Genomic DNA, 14,745 nt, shown 5'->3' on the forward strand with positions numbered 1-14,745 from the left:
ATCAATATGAAGACAGTCCAACAAGAGGAGTGGCTGTACTATATCCGGTGTTGGGTAGTAAGCCTGGCCAGATGACTGACCTTTCAGTTGGTGAGCAGTTAGGGAACAGTGACCACAACTCCTTAACTTTCAGAATAGCCATAGATAAGGATAATGTAAGTATGGTTCTTGCGGGAGAGTCTTAATTTGGAGTGGGGCAAATTATGACGGTGTTAGGCAGGAACTAAAAAGAGTTAATTGGGACCACCTTTTTTCTGGTAAGACAACTCCAGACATGTGGAGGGTGTTTAAAGATCAATTGCACAAGGTACAGCAAAGGTATGTTCCCATTAGAAGGAAGGGCAGGAATTGAAATATAAGAGGACCTTGGATGTCCAGAGAGGTGATTAATTTTGTCAAGAAGAAAAGGGAAAAGTATGTAAAGCTTTGGAAGTCAGAATCAAATGGAGCACACAAAGATTATAGAGGTGCCAGAAAATAACTCAAGAAGGGAATTAGGAAAGCTAGGAGAAGCCATAAAAAGTCCTTGGCAAATAGGATTAAGGTGAATTCCAAGGCATTCTATAGCTACATCAAGATCAAAAGGATAATTAAGAAGAGGGTAGGACCACACAAGAAAAAAAGAGGGGTACATTTGCTTGAATGCAAAGAATATGAGTGAGCCCCTTAATAAGTATTTTACTTCGGTATTTACCAAGGAAAATGACATGGAGGAGCAGGAGATTAGTGCTGAGTGCATAAATATGTTAGGGCATTTAGAGGTCAAGGAAGAGGAAGCGTTGGGTCTTGCTAATGAGTATTAAGGTGGGTAAGTCCCCAAGGCCTGATGGGACTTACCCCGGGTTATTGAGGGAGACAAGAAACGAGATTGCCAGGGCCTTGACCAGTATTTTCATGTCCCCCCTAGGCACAGTCCCTGGAGGACTGGAGAATGGCTAATATTGTACCTTTATTTAGGAAGGGAACAAGGGAAAATCCTGGAGACTATAGACTGGTGACTACACATGAGTTGTAGGGAAATTTCTGGAGAAAGTTCTTAGGGAAAGGATATATAAGCATTTGGAAACCCATGGTCTAATTAGGGAGAGTCAGCATGGTTTTGTGTGGGGCAAGTCGTGTCTTACCAACCTGATTGAGTTTTTTGATAAGATGATGAGAGTGATTGATGATTGATAAAAGGTAGACCAGTGGATATTGTCGACATGGATCTTAGTAAGGCCTTTGACAAAAGTCCCTCATGGAGGCTAATCCAGAAGATTAGGATCCATGGGGTTTGTGGCAAATTGGCTGTTTTGATTTAGAACTAGCTTCAACATAGGAGACAGAGGGTAGTGTTTGAAAGGAACTTATTCGAGCTGGAGGTTTGTAATTAGTGGTATTCCACAGGGATCTGTGTTGGACCCTCTGCCACTTGTGATGTATGTAAATGACCTGGATGAAAATATAGATGGATGGTTGGTAAGTTTGTGGATGATACCAAGATTGGTGGAGTTGTGGATAATCTAGAAGACTGGTAAAGATACAGCGTAATATAGATCAGTTACAGATACGGACAGAGAAGTGGCAGATGGAGTTCAACCTAGATAACCTTGGTAGGGCAAATGCAAGGAGACAGGACACTGTTAAGGGCAAGGCCCTTTGTGCACAATGAAGTCCTTAAGCAGAAAATGATTTAATCACCTGATTTTGCAATGTTAATTGAGGGCCATTGTTAATCTTCAAATATGAAATGCAATGAAATTAAACTTCCTGACTGGAGAGTTTAGATTTCCAGTTAGATGGTGATAAAACTAATTTGCTAATCTTACTGCAAGGCCCTTAACAGTGTTGCTGAGCAGTGAGATCTTGGGGTCAAAGTTCATAGATCCTTGAAAGTAGTTACACAGTTCGATAGGGTGGTTAAGAAGGCTTATGGAATGCTTGCTTTTATTAGTTGAGGCATGGCGTTCAAAAATCAAGATGATAAGTTGTAACTTACAGAACTTTGGTTAGGCTACATCCAAAGTATTCCAAACAGTACTGGGCGCCCCACTCTTGGAAGGATGTTGAGGCTTTCGAGAGGGTGCAGAAGAGGTTTATCAGGATGCTGCCTGGTTCAGAAGGCATGTGCTAATCATGAGAGACTGAACAAACTTGTGTTGGGGTTGTTTTCTCTGGAGCAGCAGAGACTGAAGGGAGATCTGATAGAGGTTTACAAGATTATGAGAGGCATGGATAAAGTAGACAGGGAGTATCTTTTTCCTAGGGTAGAAATGTCTAACACCAGAGGGCATGCATTGAAGGTGAGAGGGGATAGGTTCAAAGGGGATATTAAATTAGATTATGAGGACACTCAGTCCTCGTTTATTGTCATTTAGATATGCATGCATTAAAAAAAAATGATACAATGTTCCTCCAGTGATATCACAAAATAAAACAGGACAAACCAAAGACTAACACTGACAAAGCCACATAATTATAACATAATTACAGTAGTGCAAAACAATACCATAATTTGATGAAGAGCAGACCATGGGCACGGTAAAAAAAAGTCTCAAGTCCCGATCGACTCCGATAGTCCCCGATAGCAGGCTGCAAAAGGGAGAAACTCCCTGCCATAAACCTCCAAGCACCGACAACTGACAACTGCTGATGCATTGGAAGCACCCGACAGCCGACTCTGAGTTCGTTGGAAAACTCTGAGCCTCTGACCAGCCGCTCCGATACAGCCTCCCGAGTGCCATCCTCTGCCGATCGCCTTCAACCTCATCCCGGCCGCCAAAACAAGCAAAGCCAAGGATTCGTGGCCTTCTCCGGAGATTCCGGACCACACAGTAGCAGTGGCAGCGAAGCGGGCATTTCAGAAGTTTCTCCAGATGTTCCTCTGTACTCTCGCACTTGTCTCCATCAAATCAGAATTGTGCACAGTACCTACTTAACAAATACCGATATAATTTCTGGAGTGGCCACGCACGCTGCGTCGTGCTGCCATCTTCTCCTCCCCCCCTAATATGAGGGGTATGAGGGGTAAGTTATTTTACCCAGAGAGCGGTGGATGCCTAGAATGCACTGCCTGGTACAGTGATAGAGGCAAAAACATAAGAAGCTTTTAAGAGACTTTTAGATAGGCACATGAATATGGGGAGAGGGAAGGATATCAACATTGTGTAGGTTGGAGGGATTAGTTTTTGGGGGTTTTTGGATTTACTTTTTAGCTGGTTCGGCATAACACTGTGGGCTGAAATGCCTGTTCCTGTACTGTACTGTTCTGTGTTCTACTTACAGTACAGAGCATCTTTTGAACCAAAGGATAGTTCAAGGACACTCCATACACAATGAGGTAATCATTGAGGAGTGCTCATTTGTGGTAACATATATGGAATTATTATCATCATAAAAGGGATCCATTAGTCTCGTGAGACCATGAACTTGTGCCTTGGAAGGTTTCCAGGGGGCAGGCCTGGGCAAGGTTGTATGAAAGACCGGCAGTTGCCCATGCTACAAGTCTCCCCTCTCCACGCCACCGATGTTGTCCAAGGGAAGGGCACTAGATCATCATTATTATATGCTGTGTTGTATGATTTGATCTCCATGACCATGATTGTTATTGGCAAATGTTTCTAAGAAGTGGTTTGTCATTGCCTTCTTCTGGGCAGTGTCCTTACAAGACAGGTGAGCCCAGCCATTTTCAATACTCTTCAAGATTGCCAGTCTAGCATCAGTGGTCCCATAACCTGGACTTGTGATATGTACCAGATGCTCATACAACCATCCACTACCTGCTCCCATGGTTTCACGTGACCCTAATCAGAGAGGGCTAAGCAGGTACTACACCTTGCCCTAGTGTGACCTGCAGGCTAGTGGGGGGAAGGAGAGCCTTCCACTCCCTTTGGTAGAGATGTATCTCCACCTCGCCACCCATACTTGGTGTCTGGGATATATAACCCTATTTGTGCACAGTGAAGTCCTTAAGCAGAAAATGATTTAATCACCTGATTTTGTGATGTTAATTGAGGGCAGTTGGTATTCTTCAAATATGAAATGCGATGAAATTAAACTTACTAACTGGAGAGATTAGATTTCCAGTTAGATGGTGATAAAACTAATTTGCTAGTCTTACTGCATATTTTATAATACAAAAGGATCTCAATGTACATCTTGGATCCATTAACACATGCAGTATTGATCTCCCCCTGTAGACTAGTAACTTCATCCTTTGATGGAAGTTATTGCATGATTTTGATCCTTACTGCCCTGGTGTCTTGATCTTTCCTTCTGGGAACTATATTAAAACTAAGTTTAAGTGGAGCTTATATCCAAGGATAATGCTAAGTGATTCTGGAGGTCCAATGTATTATAATACAAAGAGCTACATATTTGCTAAATAACAAAAACATAATATTGTAGACAGCCAACCAGCGGATCAGATGAAAATTTACCAGCCAGAAATGGGAGCATACAGAAAGAGAAAGCCCCATGAATATCTCCAGTTTGCTATGATAATTAAATAATTAAGTTAAAGTCCAGGTCTCCTGAGACCTTTGACTATTCTTTACTCAAATCACTTATGAGGAAGGAAAGTTTAAATTCAAGAAATTAAATACATCAATAATGATAATCATGAAAATATGAGATCACTGTAAAAATACATTTTGTTCAGGGAAGGAAGCCTGACACCCTCACCTGGTCAGACCTACAAGTGATTTTAGACACACAGAAATATGGCTGACTCCCAAATGTCCTTTGAACTAGCTTAGTAAGCCAATTTAGTGGTAATTAGGCATGGGTTACAAATGTTCACTTTTTAATAAAACAAAAATGATGACTAAAACACGAGACCGAGCAACTATAACATCTTCAGCCAGGGGTGCTGAGTGATCCAACTTGGCCTCCTCCCTAGGGTCCACTGCAGACGCCAGTCTTCAGCCAATTTTACTCACTCCATGTAATAACTGGAAATGATTTCACCCAGTAAATACAATTGAAACTAAAGCCATTAATAATCAGGGAGAAAACTCTGGGCTGGCTGAAGTCATATCTTACATAAGGATGGCTGTGGTTTGGCCAGCAGCCAATCTGGACATCAGAAGTTTGGAGAGGAGGGTCTTTAGTCAGGTCCACTGCCTGACAATAAAAAGCAGAAGCCAGTCGCAGCAGCGTAATAGAGCTTTGACCAGCAATATGAGAGTTTGGAATTGACTAGTAAGAGCAAATTAAAGGAAGGCAGGGTCAAGCACAACGGCTGTCGTGTGACTGGACATAGTCAGATGGTGATCTTAAGGCTTTAGCTCTTTGAAGCTTCAGCAAAGAGAGGCTTCACTCAGAGAAAGCAAAGGAAAGAAAAGCTCGTTTTTCCTTTATATCTGCTCAGCTAAGACAGTAGAGATGACATGCAGGAGAGTGAAATGCACCTCTTGTGGGATGTGGGGAAGGCAGGGAGACCGCCAGTGTCCCTGACAACTACAACTTTGAGAAATGCATCCAGCTGCAGCTTCTAACAAACCGTGTTAAGGAGTTGGATCTGGAACTGAATGAACTCCAGATCATTCGGGAGGTTGAAGGGATGATAGACAGAGCATAGAGAGGAAGTTACACCCAAGGTGCAGGACACAGAAAACTGGGTGACAGTCAGGAAGGGAAAAGGGATTAAAGAGCCAGTACTGAGTACCGCTGTGGCCATCCCCCTCAACAACAGGTACAGTTGGGGGCAGGGGGAGGGGTGTGATCTAACAGAGGGAAGTCACAGTGGTCGGGTCTCTGGCACTGAATCTGCCTCTGTAACTTAGAAGGAAGGGGGTGGGGGTAGAAAGAAGCACTCTGTGGTGATAGGGGTTTCATTAGTTAAGGGAATGGACAGCAAGTTCTGTGGGTGAGAACGAGAGGCCCAGATAATATGATGCCTCTTGGGTGTTAGGGTCTGGGATATCTCCGATCGAGTCCTCAGCGTTCTTAAATAGGAGGGTGAACAGCCAGAAGTTGTGGTCCATGTAAGCACCAATGACATGGGCAGGGCGAACGATAAGGTTCTGCATAGAGAGTTCAGGGAGTTAGGTGCTAAGTTAAAGGGCAGTACCTCCAGGGTTGTGCTCTCAGGATTGCTACCCATGCCACATTAGTGAGGCCAGAACTAGGAAGATTATACAGTTTAGTACGTGGCTAAGGAGTTGGTGTAGGAGGGAGGGCATAAGATTTTTGGATCATTGGGTTCTTTTCCAGGGAAGGTAGGACCTGTACAGAAGGGACAGTTTGCACCTGAACTGGAGGAGGATTAATACCCTAATGGGAAGGTTAGTTAATGCTGCATGGTGGGGTTTAAACGAGAGTTGCAGGGGGATGGGAACCAGAGTGCCAGAACAGTTAATGGAGAGGTTGTGGAGGCAGCTGTTGCTAAGACTTCAGACAAAGTTCTGAATCAAAAGGTTGAACACGGGGCGATTAGTTTCTTGAGCTGTCTATATTTAAATGCAAGAAGAATCATAGGAAAGGTGAATAATAGTGCTGAGGATGAGGTAGGTGGTTTGCAAGTGGAGGCAATGTGTAGTGAGGAGAGGCTGTTGGTAGGGGAAAAATTGCAGTTAGCAGGATGAGTTGCAAAATAAAAGGTGGACAAAATTGAAAAGGGTGAATACAGAACTGAAGGTGTTGTATTTGAATGAGTGCAGTTTATGGAATAAGGTAGATAAACTTGCAGCACAGCTGCAGATTAGCAGGTATGATGTTGTAGGCATCACTAAATCATGCTGAAAGATTATAGCTGGGAGCTTAATGTCCAAGGATACACATAGTATCAAAAAGATAGGTAGGAAGGCAGAGGGGGTGGCATGTTCTGTGGGTAAAAAATGAAATCAAATCATAAGATAGAAATGACATGGGGCCAAATGGTGTTGAATCATTGTAGATAGAGCTAAGGAACTACAAGGATAAAAAGACCCTGATGGCAGTTGTATACAGACCCCCAAACAGCAATAAGGATGTGGAGATAGAAAATGCAAGCCAAAAGGGCAATGTTACAATAGTTATGGGGGACTTCAATATGCAGGTGGATTGAGATAATCAGGTTGGTGCTGGATTCCAGGAGGGAATTTCCAGAGTGCCTATGAGATGGCTTTTTACTGCAGCTCATGGTTGAGCCCACTAGAGGATCAGCTATTCTGGATTGGGTGTTGTGTAATGAACCAAAATTGTTTAGAGACCTTGAGGTAAAAGAACCCTCAGAGGAAAGGGATTATAATGTGATTGAATTCACCCTGATATTTGAGAAAGAGTAGCTGAAGTCAGATGTATCAGTATTACAGTGGAGTAAAGGGAATTACAGAGCCATGAGAGAGGAGTTGGCCAGCACTGATTGGAAAATAACACTGGCGAGGATGGTGGCAGAGCAGTAATGGTCGGAGTTTCTAGAAGCAATTTGGAAGGCACAGGATAGATATATCCGAAAGAGGAAGAAGTATTCTAAAGAAAAGATTACACAATCATGGCTGACAAGAAAAGGCACATAATTGAACAAAACTTAGTGGGAAGTTAGAAGATTGGAAGCTTTTAAAAACCACAGAGGTAAGTAAAAATGTGATTAAGAAGTTAAAGATGGAATATGAAAGTAAGCTAGCCAATAATATTAAAGAGGATACCAAAAGTTCGCCTCCAGTTCACCTACCAGCCCCGACTAGGAGTTGAGGATGCCATCGTCTACCTGCTGAACTGTGTCTACGCCCACCTGGACAAGCCAGCGAGCACTGTGAGGGTCATGTTTTTTGACTCCTCCAGTGCGTTCAACACCATCCGTCCTGCTCTGCTGGGGGAGAAGCTGACAGCGATGCAGGTGGATGCTTTCCTGGTGTCATGGATTCTTGATTACCTGACTGGCAGACCACAGTACGTGTGCTTGCAACACTGTGTGTCCGACAGAGTTATCAGCAGCACTGGGGCTCCACAGGGGACTGTCTTGTCTCCCTTTCTCTTCACCATTTACACCTCAGACTTCAACTACTGCACAGAGCCTTGTCATCTTCAGAAGTTTTCAGATGACTCTGCCATAGTTGGATGCATCAGCAAGGAAGATGAGGTTGAGTACAGGGCTACTGTAGGAAACTTTGTCACATGGTGTGAGCAGAATTATCTGCAGCTTAATGTGAAAAAGACTAAGGAGCTGGTGGTAGACCTGAGGGGAGCTAAGGTACCAGTGACCCCTGTTTCCATCCAGGGGGTCAGTGTGGACATGGTGGAGGATTACAAATACTTGGGGATACGAATTGACAATAAACTAGACTGGTCAAAGAACACTGAGGCTGTCTACAAGAAGGGTCAGAGCCGTCTCTATTTTCTGAGGAGACTGAGGTCCTTTAACATCTGCTGGACGATGCTGAGGATGTTCTATGAGTCTGTGGTGGCCAGTGCTATCATGTTTGCTGTTGTGTGCTGGGGTAGCAGGCTGAGGGTAGCAGACACCAACAGAATCAACAAACTCATTCGTAAGGCCAGTGATGTTGTGGGGATGGAACTGGACTCTCTCACGGTGGTGTCCAAAAAGAGGATGCTGTCTAAGTTGCATGCCATCTTGGTCAATGTCTCCCATCCACTACATAATGTACTGGGTGGGCACAGGAATACATTCAGCCAGAGACTCATTCCACCGAGATGCAGCACAGAGCGTCATAGGAAGTCATTCCTGCCTGTGGCCATCAAACTTTACAATTCCTCCCTTGGAGGGTCAGACACCCTGAGCCAATAGGTTGGTCCTGGACTTATTTCATAATTTACTGGCATAATTTTACATATTACTATTTAACTATTTATGGTTCTATTACTATTTATTATATATGGTGCAACTGTAACGAAAACCAATTTCCCCCTGGGATCAATAAAGTATTACTGTGACTATGACTGAGTTTCTTCAGATACAGAAAGTGTAAAAGAGAGGCAAGAGTGGATATCAGACTGCCAGAAAGGTAGTAATGGGGGACAATGAAATAGCAGACGTACTAAATAAGTATTTTGAACCAGTCTTCACTGTGGAAGATACCAGCAGTATGATGGAAGTTCCAGGTGTCAGGGGGCATGAAGTGTGAAGTTATCATAACTAAAGAGAAGGTTCTTGAGAAACTGAAAAGGTCTGAAGGTAGATAATTCACTTGGACTAGATGGTATACACCCCAGAGTTCTGAAGGATGTGGCTGAAGAGATCGTGGAGGCATTAATAACGATCGTTCAAGAATCACTAGATTCTGGAATTGTTCCAGAAGACTGAAAAATTGCAAATGTCACTCCAAGAAGGGAGACAGGCAGAAGAAAGGAAATTATAGGCCAGTTTGTCTGACCTCAGTGGCTGGGAAGATGTTGGAGTCGATTATTAAGGATAGGGTGCTTGGAAGCACATGATAAAATAGGGTGTAGTCAGCATGGAATTCTTTGAGGTAACAAGCAGGATAGACAAAAGACAACCAGTTGATGTTGTGTACTTGGATTTTCAGAAGGCCTGCTTAACAAGCTATGATCCACGGTATTACAGGAAAGATTCTATCATGGACGGGCAGTGGCTAACTGGCAAGACACAAAGAGTGGGAATAAAGAGAACCTTTTCTGACTGGCTGTTGGTGACTAGCATTGTTCCACAGTTGGGACCAATTCTTTTTACATTATATGTCAATGATTTGGATGATGGAATTGATGGCCTTGTTGCAAAGTTTGCTGATGATATGAAGATAGGTGGAGGAGCAGATAGTTTTGAGGAAATAGAGAAGCTACAGAAGGACAGATAGATTAGGAAAATGGGCAAATAAATGGCAGATGGAATGCTGTGTTGGGAAATGTATGGTCATGCAGTTTGGTAGAAGAAATGAAAGGGTTGACTATTTTCTAAGTGGAGTGAAAATACAGATAACTGAAGTGTAAATTGACTTGGGAGTCCTTGTGCAGGATTCCCTAAAGGTTAATTTGCAGGTTGAGTTTGTAGTGAGGAAGGCAAATGCAATCTTGGCATTCATTCCAAGAGAACTAGAATATAAAAGCAAGGATGAAATGCTGAAACTTTATAAAGCACTGGTGAGGCCTCACTTATTGTGAGCGGTTTGGGCCCCTCATCTTAGGAAGGATGTGCTGAAACTGGAGAGGGTTCAAAGGAGGTTCACAAAAATGATGTATGGCTGATATAAATGATAAATGATATTTGGCTCCATCACTCCCCCTCCTGTCTTCTCCTATCATTTTGGATCTCCCCCTCCCCCTCCCACTTTCAAATCTCTTACTAGCTCTTCCTTCAGTTAGTCCTGACGAAGGGTCTCAGCCCGAAATGTCAACTGTACCTCTTCCTAGAGATGCTGCCTGGACTGCTGCGTTCACCAGCAACTTTGATGTGTGTTGTCACAAAAATGATTCCAGGATTGAATGGCTTGTCATATGAAGACCGTTCGATGGCCCTGGGCCTGTATTCACAAGAATTTAGAGAATGAGGGGTGACCTCATTGAAACCTATTGAATGGTGAAAGGCTTGATAGAGTGGATGTGGAGAGGATGTTTCCTATGGTGGGAGAGTCTAAGACCAGAGGACACAGCCTCAGTATAGAGCAGCGTCCTTTAAGAATGGAGATGTGGAGGAATTTCTTTCGCCAGAGAGCCATGAATCTGTGGAATTCTTTTCCACAGGCAGCTGTGGAGGCCAAGTCTTTATGTATATTTAAGAAGTTGATAGATTCTTGATTGGTCAGGGTACAAAGGGATATGGGGAGAAGGCAGAAGATTGGGGCTGAGAGGAAAGCTATGATGAAATTGTGGAGCAAATTCGACAGGCCAAATGGCCAAATTCCGCACCTATATTTTATGGTTTTATAGTTGTTAACCCCAGTAATGCCTACGTTTATCACTCTGTGGTTTAGGCCTGGGTTCTTCAGTTCTTTTTCTGTGATCTTCCATCTATCATCAGGCCAGAAGTAGGAATGTAATTCCTTTCATTTCATCTTCAGTTCCTCAGTCAGTATAGCAATCTGTCCATCAAGATATACATAGTTTCTATGCTCTTGCATACAAGTGAAATATAGTATTTGCGCAAAAAGTGGTTCCATTATCAAAAAGTGATTTCGTAAGCACTTCCTTAGAGTAGCATTAAAATTCATCAGAAATATAAATGGACCAACCAAATAAACAGTAGATGCAAGAGCGATTCTGGTTTTTGTAGTGAATGTTTCACCTTTTGACTCCCTAAAGTATTTCCAACACCTACAAAGCACATGTCCAATTGGCATCACCAAGACAATTCCAGAATATCAGTGTCACCTGAGAAAATAATAACCATTTTAAATTATTTTTTCAATTTCACTAACAATGTAGCAATATAGCCGTACCATGTACTATCTGCATGATAACAAATTAGCTAGGCTTTTTCTGCAGCAGTGCACAAACCCATAAGCTCTGCTAATAAGAAGGGCAGGATAAGGAGCCATTTGGTGCACTATTACCAGAATCCACCCTCCCCGCACAGCACTCATCATCCTGACTTGGAAGGATTTTGCTATTCCTTTGTTGGTACTTTGTTGAGTTGAAATTGTCAAGAAAAATAGCCACCTGGATGAAGGACACTTCATATCCCTGTAAAAATCAGCCACTTCGAAGAGGAGTAAACTGAAGGAAGGTATTTTTTATATTTTTAAAAAGTGGGTAGCTCACCTTTACTGACAACTCCAAGAGACATTATCTCCCCTGCTGGAGAGTCAAAATACCAGCAATGTAAGACTTTGTATATTGCAGCCGCCAAAGAAAATCCTAAAGGACGCTTTGACATCTTCTGAACCATTGATCGGTGAGAATTTACTGCTTCCCGGAATTCTGTCTCTATCCACTTACTGCAAACAAGAGATTGAGGCAAAAATAACATGTAATAATGCTTAGTGTAAAATAAAATGCAACGCTTAGCTGTTCTTTCCTGATAATTGTAACTAACAATTGAAGCCAACTGGTAAACTCATGTATAATAATTTGTAGTCATAAATTGCCCTTAATATGATTAAAAGCCCACCGTTTTTATATGGGTGAAATATGACAAACCAGGAGTTTATAGAGATCATTAAATCAATGAATCACACACACATACAAAATATATCCTATACATGCCATTACATAAAATAGATTCACCTCTTTGTCAGGCTCATTAGTCCCTTTGCTAATTTTCCCCACAACATTGCCCTTTAATTACTTGGAGGTTGCTTTTTTCCCCATCCACCAAAATTTCTGGTGGAAAGTCAATGAAGTGACACATTAACAATCTTCTCACCACAAATGCTGTTGTCTTCCTGCCCCTTATAATGTAAAAAATGTAGGACTAGGTTCAAGGGCAGGGAGAATTTCAAAAATTGAAGGAGTACTAAAAACATTGATAAAGAGCAAAAAAACTATGTTTGAATACAACCTCATAAGGAATATTTTTTAAAATGGTAATAGTCTCAGTAAGTATATAAAAGCAGTCTACAATAACAGAAGAATCTCGTCGATAAAAAAAGTTGGTTCCTTCGAAGTAAGGGAATTGGAACTGGGGGCATGGTGAAGATAAAAGGTGATCCCTTTAGAACTGAGGTGCAGTGGGGAAGGTTATTAATGCTTGGATTTGTTACTCAGACAACTGGATGCTAAGTAATGAAGTATAATCTAAGATAATTTATAGATCATATAGGAATTTAGAGTTACGGAAGCAGTCAATAAAATGGGATTAAGGCAGCTAAAATAGTCTAAATTTTACCATACCATTTTCAGTGCCTGAATTACAGCAAGAACTACTTCTGCATTTATCTAGCAGATCAGCACAAAAGTTTCGGTACAGACTTATTCACCATTAGGAATCTTTCCTCACCTGTCATTTAGTACCTCCAATACAGGACGTGAAAACTCAGGTGGACCCCAGACAGCACTTTCGTATCGATGAACACGTGCTCTATGCAAGTCAATGTAAGTAGTTCTACCAATGTTTCCCCAAACAATTACATCCTTCACATCTATAGAATCAGAAGGTTTCAGGGTGGTTGGGTAGGCAGGGAAGGGTGGTGTAGAAAATATGGGACAAAAACATTAATTATAATTCCGTAATTAAAAAACAATTGCATATTTAAGAATCAAATGAAAAGATGAAAGTCAGAGGTAATTAACTAATTGTACTGGTTTTGATAGGTTTATACTGTTTAGAAATTACAGAAATTTCAGTCTAATTTCATAATCTTAAAGTCCCTAATGGTCTAACCTATCAGTATCTAAATTATTGGACACTTTGAAACATATTTATGTTTAGTTTTATTTTAAACTCCTTAAAAAATGAAGCAGTCCATGCCAGCATATGCAAAGGTTTGGAAAGCATGGATCAAGAAGTGACAATTAACAATTATGCCACACAAGTTCCAGGCAGTGACTAATTTCAACAAGAAAATGCCAAACCACCTATCTTCGCCATTCAATTGCTTTATTACTGCACAGTTTCTTGAGGATCTCTGTTGATAAGAAGTGTAACTGGACTAGCTAAATACATACTGTGCCTAACACAGCACAGTATTATGAGAAACATTGTGGTGTTTTATTAGAGTATTGGGCTGAACACTGTAACATAAAGTATGGAATTGTAGCATTTCTAAATTGATATGTAAGTGAAGGATGCTCAAGAAATAAGACATGCCCTATGATTGTGCTGATGTTATAATTCACATGTTCTAGAATAATGGATGAACTGTGCTGAGTTTCATAAATGGAATAACATTCATATTTTAAGAAACTCTAGAATAATTAAGGGATGGGACCTTAATTATGGAACTGAGTCTCTGTGGCATGCCTACATGAGGGAATAGAGGTTCAAAAGAAGCAACAAAAGACCAAAATATACCCACCTAATGTATTCACATTCAATTTCTTAGCTATCTGTGCCTTGGCTTCTCCTTCAAATTGAGTTGAAAGCGCTACAATATTATGGTGATCGACAGAAAATGCGCTCTCCAGGAGGTTGTGCATTTTCGAATTCAATATGTGCTCACCAGCAACAATCACACGGACATCAAATTTTGCAAAAGTGTCAATCCTAACTCCAATCTCTTGGTAGAGATTGACCATGTCTTTGTAGCAGTCTTCCAATGAGTTATTTTCATCTGGTACAATATCGTCGAGAATAATGATAATTTCAGCATCCATGAAAGCTTTTCTTAAGGAATTATGTACTGATACTTTATGAAGTAATGGGCAGGCCATGTCTTCAACCTCCATTTGTAAGCTATTTAAACTTGACATGGAGTCTTCAATGTCCAACAGGTTTAAGCTGATAAGCTTGTCTTCACCAAATATCTCTCCACTCAGCAAGGAGGGAATCAGAATGTAGCAAGCAGGATTCAATGCTCTAAATTATGAAACAAACATCTGTTAATTTCCATATACAATAGATGTTGATAAGGCACCAGCAACATTCGAGTGGAACTAACTTCATAAGAAGAATCATATGAAATAATATCCTGTGACCTTCTTAAATATTTCTCTATGATTTGACTGAACTACTTCTTGGGGTATTTCTTCCTGAATATGTTTTGCCTTAATTATTGTACTTTCTTGTAACAATGTATATATTACCCACCACCCCTCACCCCAGGTTTAGACTCTTCATTAACACAAAGATATTTTGTCTAAGCTTATCAAATAATTTCATAAATTTAAATAACTCTTTTATGCTTTCCCTCAAATAAAGATGCCACTGTAGTAGTGACTCCTTAATTTCGTTAGGAGATTGTTAAGGGTTAAGTTCATCATGTATGTTACATG

At 41.3% G+C, this 14,745-nt stretch overlaps 1 protein-coding gene across 2 annotated transcripts in view; it reads right to left on the bottom strand.

The window, feature by feature from the left end:
- The window catches only part of mdh1b (malate dehydrogenase 1B, NAD (soluble)), a 48,687-nt gene that overhangs the window by 10,753 nt on the left and 23,189 nt on the right, over positions 1-14,745 (bottom strand). For both annotated transcript variants that reach the window (XM_072262390.1, XM_072262391.1), the window contains 3 exons: positions 13,830-14,329; positions 12,812-12,953; positions 11,635-11,810 (listed from right to left, as the gene is read on the bottom strand). In XM_072262390.1, the coding sequence (XP_072118491.1) occupies positions 11,635-11,810; positions 12,812-12,953; positions 13,830-14,329 (818 nt within the window). The remainder of the gene's footprint in view (positions 1-11,634; positions 11,811-12,811; positions 12,954-13,829; positions 14,330-14,745) is intronic.

Source organism: Mobula birostris, chromosome 6 (genome assembly GCF_030028105.1).
Source record: "Mobula birostris isolate sMobBir1 chromosome 6, sMobBir1.hap1, whole genome shotgun sequence".
In the NCBI taxonomy this organism is placed as follows: domain Eukaryota; kingdom Metazoa; phylum Chordata; class Chondrichthyes; order Myliobatiformes; family Myliobatidae; genus Mobula; species Mobula birostris.